This window comes from Panthera tigris, chromosome A1 (assembly GCF_018350195.1).
Source record: "Panthera tigris isolate Pti1 chromosome A1, P.tigris_Pti1_mat1.1, whole genome shotgun sequence".
Classification (NCBI taxonomy): domain Eukaryota; kingdom Metazoa; phylum Chordata; class Mammalia; order Carnivora; family Felidae; genus Panthera; species Panthera tigris.
Window position 1 is genome coordinate 132,208,336 of NC_056660.1, and position 17,500 is coordinate 132,225,835.

The 17,500-nt window shown below is 40.3% G+C and overlaps 1 protein-coding gene across 6 annotated transcripts in view; it reads left to right on the forward strand.

Moving 5' to 3' along the window:
* Positions 1–17,500, forward strand: part of NLN (neurolysin) — a 122,908-nt gene that overhangs the window by 56,474 nt on the left and 48,934 nt on the right. For all 6 annotated transcript variants that reach the window (XR_006218125.1, XR_006218123.1, XR_006218122.1 and 3 more), the window contains exons 4-8: positions 3,006–3,113; positions 6,395–6,497; positions 7,128–7,288; positions 14,516–14,651; positions 15,590–15,956. Coding sequence is in view for 3 of the 6 variants with exons in the window: in XM_042987653.1 (XP_042843587.1) it covers positions 3,006–3,113; positions 6,395–6,497; positions 7,128–7,288; positions 14,516–14,651; positions 15,590–15,956 (875 nt within the window). In the remaining 3 variants the exon portion in view is untranslated. The remainder of the gene's footprint in view (positions 1–3,005; positions 3,114–6,394; positions 6,498–7,127; positions 7,289–14,515; positions 14,652–15,589; positions 15,957–17,500) is intronic.

The following is a 17,500-nucleotide window of genomic DNA, read 5'->3' on the forward strand; positions in this document are numbered from 1 at the left end:
AGCCGAAATCAAAAGTAGGATGCTCAATGAACTAAGCCACCCAGGTGCCTCTATATATTTTAGAAACTGAAAATGTGAAGGTCTTGTGAAGAAAAGGACAAAGTCATGGGATAGAAGGTGGGGATGATTTGGGGGATATTAAGAAAATTTTCACTTATTTATAATGAAATTTTGAAGAATGATAATAAATTAAGATTTTGTGATACAGTGGTATATGGTATATTGGGGAAAGTACCAAATTAAGAATTTGAGAAATTTACTTCTATCCATTTTTACTAATAAATAGCTGAATGATCTCAGGAACTTCTCTTCAGTTTTCTTGTCTGTAAAATGAATGTACAAGCATATGTGTAAGCGTGTGTGCACGTGTGCACGGGTGCTTTCACGCTTCTATATAAAAGCTCTTTGTTACAGGAAGAGGTTAGGGGGAAACTAAATCTTGTCACCACAGAGATTAAATGAATTAAGTGCCTCTGCTGTCAGATTATATAAATTTGAAAGTTACTTCAGAGCACTTTAGGCCTTGCCCGAACCATGAAGAGGAGAAACTTCACCCAAAGAGGCCTGAGACCTTGTTCGATTCAAGTGGATTCAATTCTTGTTCAGCAAGGATGGTGCAAGGCCAGCAGAACAGTGTAGTAAGTACTTGGGCAGTAATTCTGACCTTGCCTGGAGATTGTAAGGGAGAATATTCTTATGATCAACTCTGGGACAGGAATGTGCTTCAGAAGCACATTTTAGAAGTGCTTAACTCCTACTAGAGCCCTCCAGAGATTGCCGAAACCTCAGAGTCTGACTGGCAGATGGTGCCTGGTTACAATTGAGTCAGAATCTTGTTAAGTGTCATTTTTGTGCCCAGTCAACTATTTCAGTACAGATGATTAGTCATATTTTAATTAGACCTAATTCAGGGCAGATTTTTCATAGAACATCCTTCTACCTGTTTATGCTTGTCTTACCTTTTTGGGGGAGTCAATAGTTTTTACCTAATCTAGACCATGAGTTTTGAGTTTACTGTGCTGAGTACGCTTCTGGGCTGTCTGAAGTAGCAGCCCTGGTGCTCCCAGATACAGCAAGTCCAGGCACTCCTAGTTGGGGAGCCCCTCCTGATGGAGCTTAGCACAGAGTGAGAGTTCTGCTCGCGTCAGCTGCTGAGATATGTGAAGAGCCTCTGTTCTCAGGTCAGGGCCGGTGTGACCAGGTAAACCCAGGAACCAAGTACGTGGTACACTGCTGTGCAGCAGTGTGCCTGGCTTCTGCCTTGGCCCACTTCCCTGATGGGAAAGCCCTCTGCTCCCAATCTCAGCCTGCTCATTTGGGTCCTTCACAACTTAACGCAACTCTTGACAGGCCCTTTTCACTGCAGTTTTTTTTCTGCCCCTGCTACATATAGCTCCTGCCTAGATGCTCCCTAACCTTACAACATCCAGTATTGTACTTTCTAGAAACTCCTATTGCCATGCCCCACACCTTAGGGCATACTTTCTGGTACTGTTAAAACCGGCCTTGATAAATCCAGGTTAATCACATCCACATGAACTCTGTGATTTGAACTGCTAGCCGTCCCTGAGGGAGCCAGCCCACAGCCCACTTAAGTCCCCCTGGCCATTCTGGGTTTCTTGCCGTTGCAGGCACCTGCTGTGGGGACCCCAGTGTTTGCCAACACCAACTAGGGAGGGTTCCAACTCCAGTCATGCCAGCATGCTCAGAAGTTCTCCATGGTTATGAAAGGAGATTATTATAGAAAAAGGAGACTTACTGTTCTCTGCCTCCACAGAGAATAAATGCAGAGGAAACTATGAGTAATGTATGCACATCAAGTGCTTTTTAGTACCAGGACATAAAATTTTTTATTGGCAGGCAAAGTGAGATACAGATTGTTATATTAAGTAGTGCCCTCAGTTAAAATACAGCTATTTGCCTGCTGCAACAAAATGTAAAAAATTACAGAATTATTGCAGCAAAGGCTTGCACCAACAGTCTAAAATGCAGACACTAAAGCTGAGCACTGTTCTTTCAAAGATACACTTAGTTGGGAAAATATAAAGTTCAGGGGTGGACAGCCCAGGTCTTCATGGAGAGAGAGTGCACCCAGTGGTAGATCTCTAAGGCTCTAGAGACAGAAGTCTCTCATTGGCTGTCACCCAAACTGAGTCCATTACACCTGCTGACTCTGTCTGCAGTCCATTTCTTCCGAAGGACCATGAACTGACCAGCCATCCAGATGTGCCATGCATATTATGCCACCTGTTTTGAAGAAACATCTGGTGTTTTTATTACCTTGCTATTGCTGGGGGAATTTTCCATTCTCCTCCAAGGCCCTCCATTCTTTTGAGTGATGTTGTTTGTGTTGCTGCATAAGGGTTCAAATGTTCTGTCCAGCTTTCTTCCTTTTTGTGCAGTGTTGACTCATTTTCCCCAGACACTTGTTCATATGCTGCTTGCTGTCGTCTCTTGATCTCTCTTGCCAAACGACAGTAAGGCATTTTTGAAGTGCCGGAAGTCTTTGGCTGGGGTTTTATCCAGCTGTCCTTGTTTGGTATGTTGGCAAAAGAGTCCCACTCTCCATTTGTGTAGAATTTGCCCATTATTTCTATTCCTGCCTCTCAAGTGGAGCCAGGTTAGCCAAATGATAGAAAATTAAATCCAGATGATTCGCGATAAGGAATATGTTTTATGAAAAAGCCCATGGTCATAGGGAATGCTCAGAATGAGATTATGCAAATGTTTCTATTATCACACGTTCAAGTAGTACAGACGCTCTTGCTTCTAATGCAAGGCAAAGCAATTCTGGTTAGCTTTTTATTTATTTAATTTATCTCTTTTAAATGAGCAAAGCTCACTTAAGCATAAAAGAAATTAGGTCTTCAAAAGAGCCTGCCTCGTAATCACCTATGTGTTTCATAGCCCAACAGAGATGATGAATAAATTTGCTTTGGTCTCATAGTTGATAATATACCCATGCAGTGTTGTACAGAAATGGCTGTCATGCTCTTTCATTTCAGGAAACCTGTGATCTGGGTAAGATAAAACCTGAAGCCAGAAGATATTTGGAAAAGTCAGTTAAAATGGGAAAAAGGAATGGGCTCCATCTTCCAGAACAAGTACAAAATGTGAGTTTGTTTCTTTTTTTTTTTTTTTTTAATTTTTAAAAATGTTTTATTTTAAGTAGACTCCACACCCATCGTGGGGCTTGGACTCATGACCCTGAGATCAAAAGAGGCATGCTCTACCAACTGAGCCAGCCAGGCACCCTGTTTATTTTTCTTATTGGAAAGAAAAAGAATAAATAAACAAAATACAACAACAACAGCAACAACAACAAAAAAAAACAAGTAACACATTTGTAATATGGAAAATAACACATAATATTAAATCCGTTTACAATGTATTTGGTAGTCAGTGGTTTTAAATTCTGCAACCCCTAAAAAAAAAAAAAGAAAGAAAAAAAGTCTATAACTCCTGTAAACCTCATGGTGACTGACAAACAGCTTATGATTTTTTTTAATCCTGTATATTTTACCTTTGTTTCATGTGTGCTGGGTTTATTTTCCCTATTGTACTTTACATTTTCTTAAAGCTGGTTCCAGATCTTAATAGTTGATTTGCATCCTCACTCCCTTGGTCATACAGAGATAGCACACTCTGGTAATAAAATTTTTATGATGGAGAGTTTTATTCTCTTTCTGTCAAGATTTTATTTAAATTCTAGTTACATGTAGTGTAGTCTTAGTTTCAGGAATAGAATTCACTGATTCATCACTTCCAGATAACACCCAGTGCTCATCACAAGTGCACTCCTTAATGGCCCATCATCCATCTGGCCCCTTCTGCCACCCACTTCCCCTCAGCCACCCTCAGTTTGTGCTCTATAATTAAGTCTCTTATGGTTTGCCTCCCTTTCTGTTTTTATCTTATTTTTCCTTCCCTTCCCCTATGTTTATATGATGGAGAGTTTTAATACAAGCATTTTAGAATGAAATACCCTATGATTAATACAGTTAACCCTTGAACAGCCTGAGGGTCAGGGTAGTGACCCCCTGCACAGTCAGAAATACACATATAACTTCTGACTCCCCAGAAATTTAACTACTAAAGTATCCTATTGACCAGGAACTTTATCCATAATGTAGTCAATTAACTTGTATTTTGTATGTTTTGTGTATTATATACTGTATTCTTAAAGAAGGCCAGAAAAAAGAAGATGTTATTGAGAAAATTGTAAGCAAAAGAAAAAACACTGACAGGACTGAAATTTATTTACTGAAAAAAATCTGTATATATGTGGACCCGGATAGTTCAAATCCCTGTTGTTCAAGGGCCAACTGCATATACCTTTTAAAGCCAGAGAGATTAGCTACTGAAAAACGCTTCTCAAACTGTCTCTTGTCTAATGCTGATCACACCTTCCCAGTTTAGTAAACTCAGCTGTAGAATTAACTCATTCTTCTTGGACAGGAAAAACAAACCCATGATTTGTTTCCAGGTCATTCTTCTATTCTCCTGTTCCAGTAGAACAGGAAATAACCAAGTGATGTTCAGCATAGTAGATACAACTGAAGGTACCACTGACATACGGGTACCTTTCTGTCACCCAGATGCCCTTTGAACACCTTGTGTCTTTACCTCGTTATAGGAGCAATGTGACTGATCTCACTTATCTGACCTTTTGTCTTCCTGGTCACTCATCAAATCTATTGGGCATGAACACTGTATTAGTTAAAATGTGTTTACTTACAGCTCACAAAACCCTGTTGACACAGTTTAAACAACAGGAGATTTATTTGCTTGTATAACTGGGAAGTTCCACCATCCAGAAGGACATAGAGAAGTCTCCATCAAACCTCCCCTCATGTCTTAGTGGTGGCCCAGATTCGATCATATGCCAAATCCCAAATCCCCTTTTAGTGAGGATAATGCCAGGCCTGGCTTACCTGAACCAGTCCCATCCCAATTGATATCCTAACTGGTATAGAGTCACACCCCTGGAACTTCAGATAGGATCAGGTCCCACCCAATCTACATGGCTACTGTAGAATGAGGGAGAGGGGAAGGGAGTTTGGGGTGACAACCAGAGTGTCCAAAAACAATATTGCGCAGTATGTGTTAAGTCAGCCGACTCAAATTTAGCGTGCAACAGAATTACCTGGAAAGCTTTTAAAGCTCTGAGTACAGGGCTTCATGTCTGAGAGTTTGTGTTTTCATTGGTTTGGTGTGAATCTCAAGAATATGCATTTCTGGGGCACCTGGATGGCTCACTTGGTTGAGCATCCGACTTTTGATTTCAGCTCAGGTCATGATCTCATAGATGTGCGATCGAGCCCTGCTTCGTGCTCTACACTGGGCATGGAGCCCATTTAAGATTCTCCCTTCATCTTTCTCTGCCCCTCTCTCTCTCTCTTCTGTCTCTCAAGAAAAAAAAAAAAAAAGAATAGCATTTCTAATAAATTCCCAGGTGATATTGAGGCTTCTGGTCAGGCCCATGCTTTGAGAACCATTATGGTTTATGTAAATTTCATTATCTAGCATTTTTAGAAGATGGGACAGGTTAATAAAAATGTTTCATGTTTTTTCTTGTGGTTTCCTTTTTTTTTTCTTCCTTTGATTTCCCACTTAATAGTTTTTATACATATGTTAGGTCCCATAAATCACCTCAGTTTACAAAGCTCTGTAACACTAAGATATAGCCTTTTTTCCAAAGCAACTATAGAATTAATTTGCACTTCTTATCTCTTGGTTTACTTCAGCACCAAATACTGATTTCTACATTAAAACTTTGAATTGGAAAAGATTAGAAATATGTTAATTATTAATAGGCTACTAGATTGATCCATTCACCCAGCAACTATTTATTTTGCGTATATACCATGTGCCAGAGTGCACTTTGACTATCCCTCCTAAATTTATTTAGCTCTTACAAGTTTACAGCTAATTTCTACTGCATCACTGGAATTGCCTTTTTGTACATGTTGCATACAGATACTCATGGACATAGCAGAGAAGACTGCAAGGGAACTGTTGTATCAAGCATATCTTTATTTTTTTTTTAATATTTATTTATTTACTTTGGAGAGAGAGAGAACACAAGCAGGGGAGGGACAGAGGGAGAGGGAGAGAGAGCATCCTAAGCAGACTTTGCACTGTCAGCACGGAGTCTGATGTAGGGCTCAAACTCACAAACCTTGAGATTAAAACCTGAGCTGAAATCAAGAGTCAGACGCTCAACCGACTGACCACCCAAGCACTCCTCAAGTATGCCTTTAAAAAAAGTACTTCCTGATAGTTGGGTATAGAAGCCAGTCTTCATATAAAAGTGAAACTTACTTGACCAATGACAATAAAAATCAAAATTTCATTTTATTGTTCATGTTCTGTATTTGTATCCTCTGTTCAGGAAATCAAAGCAATGAAGAAAAGAATGAGTGAGCTATGTATTGACTTCAACAAAAATCTCAATGAGGATGATACCTTCCTTGTATTTTCTAAGGCCGAACTTGGTAAAATCCTGTGTTGTTTTTTTTTTTTCTGGATTAAATAATATAATTTAGGCAAATAATGTTACCTCATAATTTGTCAAATCAGAGTTGAAAGAATTTTTTAAAAAATGAACCAGTGCCTTCTACAGAGCCCATCATGCTTTCTACAGAAAAGACAACCAAACCATGCATAGATTTTATGCTAATAAGAGTGTATACTGTTTTTAGAGACAGTTCAAAGGAGATTTCATAATATTTCTTGGTAAATTACACTGGTATTTAACAGCCTTCAGTGCCTTGACATTTTTTTTGCCTTATAATGTCCCCTACATTGTCACTTAACCTAGTGTCTTCTTAATCTGTTCTGGATCTTTCTTGGCTTAATTTTGCCTGTTCTCCATCAAAACACCATCTGTACCAGTGCACTGAAGCCTATTCATGTTTTGAATTACCACCTCCTAAGCCACCTGTCTTCTAACTACCACCCCCAATCCGGTAACATCCAAATGATATTATAAGGATTGTCATTATTTTACTTGAACTTCAATTACTCTACAGAATTCCTAGAGATTCTTAAAGGCATCATGCCAATGCTAAATCAACCAATAATGAGTGGAAGAAATTGATGTATGAGAAAATGATTTTTTGCAGGTGCTCTTCCTGATGATTTCATTGACAGTTTAGAAAAGACAGATGATGACAAGTATAAAATTACCTTAAAATATCCACACTATTTTCCCGTCATGAAGAAATGTTGCATTCCTGAAACCAGAAGGAAGATGGAAATGGCTTTTAATACAAGGTGCAAAGAGGTACTCTAAATGTTTGTCTTTTGTCTTTATGGAAGATTTTAAGAAAGAGGTTTGCTTTGTTTACCAGTGTCAGAGTTAGCTCAGAGACCAGTACACTTATTTGTGTGAGTATTATGCCTCCTAATTCCTGAAAGCTTTTAGCTTTTCCCTTGCTCATTAGCAGCCTCAATGTGGCCATATCCTATGCTATTCTAATAAAAATAGAATGGGTTAAATAAACTAAAAGTTGTATTCTTTCACTAAGTTGCTAGTCAAGGGCTCGTGGAGCACCTGTCTTCAACAAGTGACTTCCAAGGCCATTCCAGCTGTCACCATTTCCCAGCTTCTTGGGAAGAAAGAAAATAAAGGACAGAGACAGCACTTTTAAGAAGACCTGGAAATGACATACATCAACTCCATCCACATCCCATTGACTCAAGATTCCATCATGTAGCCTTATCTAGCTGCAGGAGAACCTGGGAAGTATAGACTTTAGTTGGCAGTCTTTGGCTCAGCTCAGGGAATTCTATTACCAAAAAAGGAAGAAATAGAAATGCATTCTCAGAGTCAACTAGCCAGCTCCACCACAGTCTGCCTCTCTGGCTCTGCAGATAACTCCTTTTTTCCCCCAGATATAGAACCTATTCACCATATGTCAGATTCTAACCAGTTACTGCCTTGAGCTCAAGCCCCTGGATGTCTGGAGTCCTCCCCACTTGTAGCTTCTCATTATCTAGCAGCCTGTGAAAGAGAGGACAAGTTGTCTCGTCCATTCATCCCCACCATGCACACCCACTGATAGAATAGGAACAGAATAACCACACTAAAAGCTCCTGTTTGGAAAAGGAAAGCATGAGAAACATAGGCCTATACCAGTTTTCAAAAAGCTCTGGTGAAGTTCCTTGGATAGGTCATTAAAGTTATTTGGGTTTTTTTTCCAATAGGAGTTTGTTTTAGCAATTGTACTCCATGACGCCTGGTTTTACCTGCCAGAAATTCTTTCTTGCCTGTTACCTTCCATGACCATATCCTGGGTAGCTACTAATAAAGATTCCTGCTGATGCTGGTTTGACACCTGAGGATTGCTTTAGGGATCAAATAACCTCAAGCTTTTGTAGGCCAAGTTCATGATGCCTTTGGTAATACAATTCCCTCAAAAACTTAGTAGGTTTATTGTCTGTTTGCTTCTAGTCAGATCCATGTTAAAACGATTACACCCAAATAATGTTTTGGTCAACATTTCTTACACCTACCAGATCTTTTTATATTGGCTCCTATATCCTATCCGTCCTGCTTTTTTTCAATTTAATGGAGTCTGTTTTGGGGCTTTCTGAAACAGTAGGCTTGAGGAGGAAGGCAACATTCTCAAATGCATCTCTACAATTCAGTAACTCTGAGTGAGTCTTTTCTCCCAATGTTAGGAGTACAGTCAGCTTTTCCAGCCGTCTGAAGGCCCAGATTGTGGGCCATAGACAGAATCTCTGCTGGTAGAAGTCTTTTCCTTCCATCTTTGCAAACTGATCGCTTCTCACTTGAGAACTTGAGTTCATCTCTCTTATGTAGTCTTTCTAAAAGCCACAGATAACAACAAACATGCACCAACATTGTTAGTTTTCCCCCAACAGTTCCCCTAGAGCTAAGACTCTGTAGGTAATTGCCCTGCCTTCCAAGTAATGCTATGAAATAGCTTTAACAAATGTTACCATGGGGTATAAGGATTGTCACCCTCCCAGCCTGCACTTTGTCCTTACCTTCCATTCCCGTACATTTTTCATTTTTCTTATAGCAGCACCCTATTCCTAATAACAACCTCTGTGGGTATAAGGTTACAGGTTAAGCAGCTAACAAAAGCCAGCCAAAAGCATAGTGACTCAAATAAGATAAAAGTTATTTCTCTTGAGAAAGGATTAGTGGTTGGCAGAGGTTGGGGACACTGGAGAATTGCTGTTTAATGGTTACCAAGTTTCCGTTTGGAGTGTTGGAAAAGTTTTGGAAACAGATAGTAGTAGTGGTTGCACAATAGCATAAATGCAATTTGTGCTACTGAATTGTACACTGAAAAATGTTTAAAATGGGAGTTCCAGCGGGAGTAGGAGCAGAGAGCCCTGAGCAGCCCAGCCCCCACTGGCCAGTTCGCATCACACCCCGAGGAGATACAGCTACCTCAGCCAGCCCAGTCACCATCACGGCCACCACGAGCAGGGAGAGGGGGACCCAGCCCTCACCCACCCTCTGCTCTGCAGACCCTAGGCCCCCTCACCTCTGTGGTCGGCAGAGACAGGTCATCACAACGAAGATTTTTGGAACTGTCCAGTGGTTCAGCGTGTAAGAAACAATTGTGGTTTCATCAACAGAAATGAGACCAAGGAAGATGCGTTTCTGCTCCAGACTGCCATAAAGAATAACCCGGTGTGGGCGCACTTGAGTGGCTCAGTGGGTTAAGCATCTGACTCTTGATTTCAGCTCAGGTCATGATCTCATGGTTGTGGGATCGAGCCCCACATTGGGTTCCATGTTGAACATGGAGCCTGCTTGAGATGCTCTGTCCCTCTCTCTTTGTCCCTCTGCCCCATTCATGTATGCTTTCTCTCTCTCTCTCTCTCCCTCTCTCAAAATAAATAAATAAACATTAAAAAAAAAAAAAAAAGAATAACCCAGGGAGATACCTGCACAGTGTAGGAGAGGGAGAGACTGGAGTTTGGTGTTGGAGAAGGAAAGGGTATGGAGGCAGCAATTGTGACAGGCCCTCATGGAGCCCCAGCGCTAGGCAGTAAATGCACAGCTGATGGTAACTGTTACTGATTCTCTGTCATGGGGCTCCTCCCCACAGTTACCCACAGAAGTACCAGAATAGTGAGGTGGGGACTGGGAGAGAAGGGCTGGAATGGTGCTCCCGAAGGCCAGACCCTACCACGCCTGCCCTCCTGCAGGCCATGGTTCCTACCTGCCAGGGTCGCCAACCAGTCTTCCAACCCTCCCGTGCAGGGAGAAGTGCTAGAGGGCACTGGCAAGTAGAGTGAAGGAGAGCAAGGCAGACCACAACTCTACAGGGGTCCTCCTCTCCAGAGACAGCCTAGAGAGGATGGCAGTGAAGACAGTAAGGAAAATCAAGATGAGACCCAGTGTCAGCAGCCACCTCAGGGTCACTGCCGATACAACTTCAGTGACCCATACAGGCAACCAGAAAACCCTAAGCCACAAGATGGCACAGAGACCAAAGCAGCCAAATCTATAGGCTGAGAAGTAGTCTGCTGGCTGAGTAAATGCCGGCTTACCTTCTCTACCATCATATGGTTTCATCCTTCCACAAGAAGTGAATATGAAATTCCAACAATAAGAAATGAACAAGGAGTACCTGGGTAGCTCAGTTGGTTATGCATTTGGCTCAGGTCATGATCTCAGTTCATGAGTTTGTGTCCCGCATTGGGCTCTGTGCTGACGGCTCCGAGCCTACAGCCTGCTTTAGATTCTGTCTCTTTCTCCCTGCCCATGCCCTGCTTGTTCTCTGTCTCTCAAGTGTAAAAATTAAAACATAAAAAAAAAAAAAAGAAATGGACAAAAGATTGGAGCTGAAGACCTGAAGTGCTTGCCTTTTGTCCATTGAACAGATGACTAAAACTTCTAATCTGCATTATCTATGCAACATGGGTTTTTATTATTTTTACCTAAAGACATCTCTTTTTGGTAATGACCAATATTTTTTTTAAATTTAAGCCTGATTTTTCTCAATATGTCTTTAAAGGTTTTTAAACTGTTTTCCTATCTGGTCAAGTTGAGATTTTTAAGAATCTCATTTTTAATGTGTAATGAAAGTTTACAACTTGATTTTTTCAAAAATTGATTTTTTCAAAAAGTCAACAGTTGGCAAGCGCCTGTTAATAAAGTTCTTAAATAATTTTTAAATAGTTAAAATGGCATATTTTACGTTATATATGTTTTACCACAATTTTTTTTAAGTTTATTTGTTTTTTGAGAGAAAGAGCATGAGTGGGGAGGGGCAGACAGAGGGGGACAGAGGATTCAAAGCAGGCTCCAAGGCTCCACGCCGACAGCAGTGAGCTTGTCTCAGGGTTCAGACTCCCAAACTACCAGACCATGACCCAAGCCAAAATTGGACATTCAACCAACTGAGCCATCCAAGTGCCCCTGTTTTACACAATTTTTAAAGAAAGGTTTATTTGCCTTGCAACTAACAGTACATAGATGAGTGATCCGCCCTGGAAGGGATAGTTCTGCAGTCCTCGCTATTGTGGCTTTTAAGGTCATCATCGTCTGCATTTAACAGCTGGTGAGATAAGCCTCTATAAAGAGATGAGCCAGGAATTTCACTCATCACCTCATTGACAGTCCCTTGTCCCATTGTGTATCACGTGGCCACAACTAGTTTTAAGGAAGGGTAGGGAAGGCAGTCAGGGTACCATGTGTCCGGCAAAACCTCAGGAAATTCTATTACTGTAAGAAAGAATGGGGGAGGGTGAGTATTTGGAGAAAATTGGCAGTCCAGAGAGGTCTGGGATAACTGAAAAAGATGGAAGAAAAACTCAAACTAGTTAATTATATTATATTTTTCCCTCCTGCCCCCTTCCTCAAACTAGTTAATTTTAGAACTTGAAGAATTATATTACGTGTTTCTCTTATCCATGTTTCCATACTTGAAGGTTTTTTTTGTTTTGTTTTGTTATTTTAGAGCGTGTATGAACAGGGGAGAGGGGGAGAGAGAGAGAGAATCTTAAGCATGGCTCCATGCTCATCAGAGCCCAATGCAGGGCTTGATTTCATAACCCTGGGATCATGATCTGAGCCAAAATCAAGAGTCAGATGCTGAACTGACTATATGTAGTATTTGCTCTTGTACCAGGTACTTTTCTGTACACTTGACCTATATTCTTACTTGAATCTTCATTATCACACTGTGCCTTAGCTACTTTTATTAGCCACATCTTACAAACGAAAAAATTAGGCTTGGAAAGGTTAAAGGACTTCTCAAAGGCTCAAATGGTGGAGCCTAATTATGAACCCAGGTAGACTAACCCCAGTGTGTGATCTTCTTTAGAAACATGTCTGTAAATAAATTTGCTGATTTAATCATTGGGGGTAATTTTTCTTTAGCCCCAACATTTATTTGCTTTCTCCATGGGATTACTCTTCCTTTTGTTGCTAAAATAAATAAAGCAATATCATTAATTGTATTCTTAATACATACAGAAAGCAAAAAAAAAAAAAAAAATGTTTGTTATAATTTGAGACAAATCCCTGAAGCATTTGTAAGTGTAGAGAGTTCTACGGCATTAAGTCCCTTCACATTGTTCTGCAACAATCACCACCATGTGTCTTCAGACTTGCTCATCTTTCTCATCTAAGACTCTGTACCCATTAAACACTAACTCTGAATCCCCCTGCCCCCTCCCCGTGGCATCCACTGTTCTACTTTCTGGCTCTATGAATTTGACTCCTCTAGGAACCTCATGTAAGTAGAATCAGAATATTTATCCTTTTGTGACCTCCTTATTTTACTTAGCATATCCATATTTTATCCATATTTTATCCAGGTTTATCCATATTTTAGCATGTGTCAAAATTTCTTTTCCTTTTTAAGATGGAATAATATTCCATTATACGTATATACCACATTTTCTTTTTTTTTTAATTTCTTTTTTTTATGTTTATTTATCTTTGAGAGAAACAGAGCGCAAGCTGGGGATGGGTAGAGAGAGAGGGAGACACAGAATCCAAAGTGGGCTCCAGGCTCGAGCTATCAGCACAGAGCCCAACGTGGGGCTTGAACTCACAAATGGCAAGGTCATGACCTGAGCTGAAGTCAGATGCTTAGCCGACTGAGCCACCCAGATGCCCCTTTCTTCTTTATCTTTTTTTTTATGTTTATTTTTGAGACAGACAGAGAGAAACAGAGTGCAAGTGGGGGAGGGGCAGAGAGAGACACACAGAATCTGAAGAGGCTCCAGGCTCCAAGCTGTCAACATAGAGCCTGACGTGGGCTTGAATTCACAAACTGCGAGATCATGACCTGAGCCGAAGTCAGATACTCAACTGACTAAGCCACCCAGGTGCCCCACATTTTCTTTTTCCATTCATCCACTGATGGACATTTGGGATGCTTTCACCACTTGGCTAATATTCATATAATGCTGTAGTGAACACAGGTGTACAAATATCTGTTTGAGTGCCTGCTTCCGCTCTTTGGGATGTATACCCCCAAGTGAAATTGCTGTATCATATGGTAATTATGTGTTTAATTTTTTGAGGAATTGCAATACTGTTTTCCATAGCAGCTATACTTTTTATATTCACATCAGTAACACACAGAGTTTCCAAATTCTTCACATCCTCATTAATACTATTTTTTTAAATAGCCATACTATATGTGAAGTTAAAGTGACAAATATACATATATGAATATATATATATATATATATATTTAACCACCAAAAAAACAACTTAATGTACATATACATTTGTTATAGTCTTGTCAATGAAATTAAATGTGGAATCACTGTGGTCCTTAAGAATACATTTTTATACATTTTAACTCTTTTTTTTTTTTTTAATGTTTATTTATTTTTGAGAGAGAGACAGAGTGCGAGCAGCTGAGGGGCAGAGAGAGAGGGAGACACAGAATCCAAAGCAGGCTCTAGGCTCTGAGCTGTCAGCACAGAGCCTGATTCAGGGCTCAAACTGACAAATCATAAGATCATGACCTGAGCCGAAGTCAGACACTTAACCTACTCAGCCACCCAGGCACCCTAATACATTTTAACTCTTAAGTTTACAGTACCTAAAATTTTATTAAGACCTCATAGGAGTCCCCTGAGGCTTAAAAAGTCAATTATTTCAGAAATAAAATTGGATCATGAATTTTTTTTTAAATATTTTTGAGAGAGAGCGAGCACAAGCAGGGGAGGGGCAGAAAAAGAGAGGGAGATACAGAATCCAAAGCAGGCTCCAGGCTCTGAGCTGTCAGCACAAAGTCCGATGCAGGGCTCAAACCCATGAATTGTGAGATAATGACCTGAGCTGAAGTTGGACCTTTAACTGACTGAGCCATCGAGGTACCCCTGGATCATGAATTTTAAAAATGTCTGTAACACTGAAATGGAGTAATTTATTACAAGGTTGAGATGGTCTAAAAATATTTGACAGTTTACCAACCCCAAAACACATGTAATAACTTCCTTTTAGTTCTTTGGATACAGTGAATTATTAATCTTTGTTTTTGTTGTTTATTACCAGGAAAACACCTTAATTCTGCAGCAGCTACTCCCACTGCGGGCCAAGGTAGCCAAACTCCTCGGCTACAGCACACATGCTGACTTTGTCCTTGAAATGAACACTGCAAAGAGTACAAGCCATGTAACAGCCTTTCTAGGTTGGGTCTCTTTTAAATCTGTTTTGTATTTCCATTTTTCTTTGTCTTTGAGTGTTGAACTGTATTTGGCTAACTGTGTATGTTCTTATTATGTATTTATCCTTTACTCTTTGTCACATATGTAAGATAAATGTGTGTTTGGTCCTGTAGGGGACATGGCAATTTGAAAGGGAGCCCCAGAGTGTAAGGTGAAGCCAACAGCATGAGGAATGCTGTAAGGAGAAAGAAGGAAACTTAGGGAGTATACAAAGCGATACAGTTCTGACTAAAACTGTGAGAGAGTGTGTGAATACAGGCGGCAAGAGGGTAACTCAGATGGGAATATGCCAATTTTAAATTAAAATAAATTAGGGAGAAATTAAAATAGAATTAACCACAGTATATAAATTGTGGCATCCATCTAAAAAGTGGAATTGCTAAAAGTGTCCAATTAGACGTTCTTCATAGGAAGGGATTAGTGATAAACCCATGGTGTTTAGGCGTTGAGTAGTTTTTACTAATAGTGATCCCAGGTCACATCTGATTTATTTTCCCTGGCTTTTTCAGGAGTCTAATCTCATTGAAGAATAATCATGTATATGAGCTGGTTGCACTATTGTTTTGTTTCCTGAATTATAACACTCTGGAGTCAGAGTTCTCTGAGATAAACTTGAGCTTTGTTGATGGTGTGAGGAAGTTATGGCCTGGTTTGGCTGGTGCTAAAAAAAATGGGAGGGCAAGGAGCCATGAAATAAATTACCCTGAAAAGAACAGCCGTACTGTCATAACAGAGCCTGCTATCCATCCCTCCCTCCCTCTTTCCTTCCGCCCTTCCTTGCTCCCAATTATCTGTATCAAGTATTCAAAGCAGGAAGCACCATGCTAAAACAGCAGTATATGTATGAATGTGCTTGCTCCCAGAAGCAGTAAATCACTGACTTTTCTCACTTCCCTCACAGATGATTTAAGCCAGAAATTAAAACCCTTGGGTGAGGCAGAGCGAGAGTTTATTTTGAATTTGAAGAAAAAGGAATGTGAAGAGAGAGGTTTTGAATATGATGGGAAAATCAACGCCTGGGATCTCCATTACTACATGACTCAGACGGAAGAACTCAAGTATTCCATAGATCAAGAGATACTCAAGGAATACTTCCCAATTGAAGTGGTCACTGAAGGCTTACTCAACATCTACCAGGAGTTGTTGGGGCTTTCATTTGAGCAAGTGGCAGATGCTCATGTGTGGAATACAAGTGTTACACTTTACACTGTGAAGGATAAAGCCACAGGAGAAGTACTGGGACAGTTCTACTTGGACCTCTATCCAAGGTACTGAGGATCACGTTGTTGGAAGAAAGGGACCTTAGGGATTCAGTTCCTACCCAGATTAAGACTCTTGTCTTCCAGAGTTCTCTTGTGTGGTTCTCCATAATGCAAGTAGAGATACAAGCTCTGAAGCCAGAGAGACTGGCTCTGATACTTACTAGGCAACTTACTTAATGTTCCTGCGCCTCAGTTTCTTTACCTATATTATAGGTCCGATAAAACAGGAATGTTACTTCTACCTGCTTTGTAGAAGGATAAAATGATTAATCACATGCAAAACATTAATTGGAAGACTACCCAGCATATAGCAATTGCAGCAATTTGCAGCTGTTATCATCGTTATCATCATTATCTAGTTTGTGTACTACACTTACTTAATTTTAAATTGGCCCCCAAAATATTTGTTATTCAGGTAATCTGTCTGCCAGTACTCTTCAGTCTATGGCCACTTCCCTGAGTCTGGCTGAGAGGCAGCGTAATACAGTAAGAATACCACAGTCTTTGTAGTCATTCAAATTGAGTTGGGATGCTTAAGTGACTTAATCTCTTTGAGACTCCATCTCTTCCTCTGTAGTATGGGGCTGGTGATCCCTTTATAGGATTGTTCTGTGCATCAGGCTGTATATGCATATCACCCAGGCTAGGTATTCAGCCAATGATAAGAATTCAAAATACTATCTCTGAAACATGTGGTAACTATGGACTCTGTTTCATCAGACATGAAAGGATTTGAATCACATTCTCTCTAGGTTGCTTTCTTTTTTTTTTTTTAAACATTTTTTTTAATGTTTATTTATTTTTGAGAGGTGGGGGAGGGGCAGAGAGTGGGAGACACAGAACCTGTAGCAGGCTCCAGGCTCTGAGCCCAACGCGGGGCTCCAACCCACAAACCACGAGATCATGACCTGAGCCAAAGTCGGATGTTTAACTGACTGAGCCACCCAGGCGCCCCTCTAAGCTCCTTTCTAAACCAAAGCCAGCCTGTTAACCAATTACCAATTCATCTTACTAAATAGGCCAAAGGAAATTACAGTATCCCCCTACTTGAGCAGCATAAACAAGTTTTTAATCCACAGACTTTAGGTGACTTTGGGTAGCTGCTGGGAAGGAGGCTGAATAACTATGCCATTCAGACAAGTGGACGGACAGTGATGTCTTATCCCAATGTTTTATGGACTTAATTTCACTTTTGATATGGTCTAAAAATAAGCCCTTGTCAAATGTAGATGGATCTATTTTTAATTGAAGAGTGTCAGCATACAATTTTAAGCAAGAATTCTTTCAGGAGAGATCCTTCAACCTTGGAGTCTTCTGTAACTGTCCCCAAATTCTACTTCCAGTGTCAAAGTTAGCAGTTCTTGCCACCCCATCCTGCTGTCTCCCTGCCAACATATCATTGATTTCTTTCATACTCTAATATCTAGCCGTTCCTACCAGCACTGGTATGGGGATCAGAAGCTGATCTCTTGTGAAAGTAGTGACCTACTTAATATTCACTTCCTGTCACCTTCCTGTCACTCCATAAAAGTAAGGTAGGGTAATTTGTG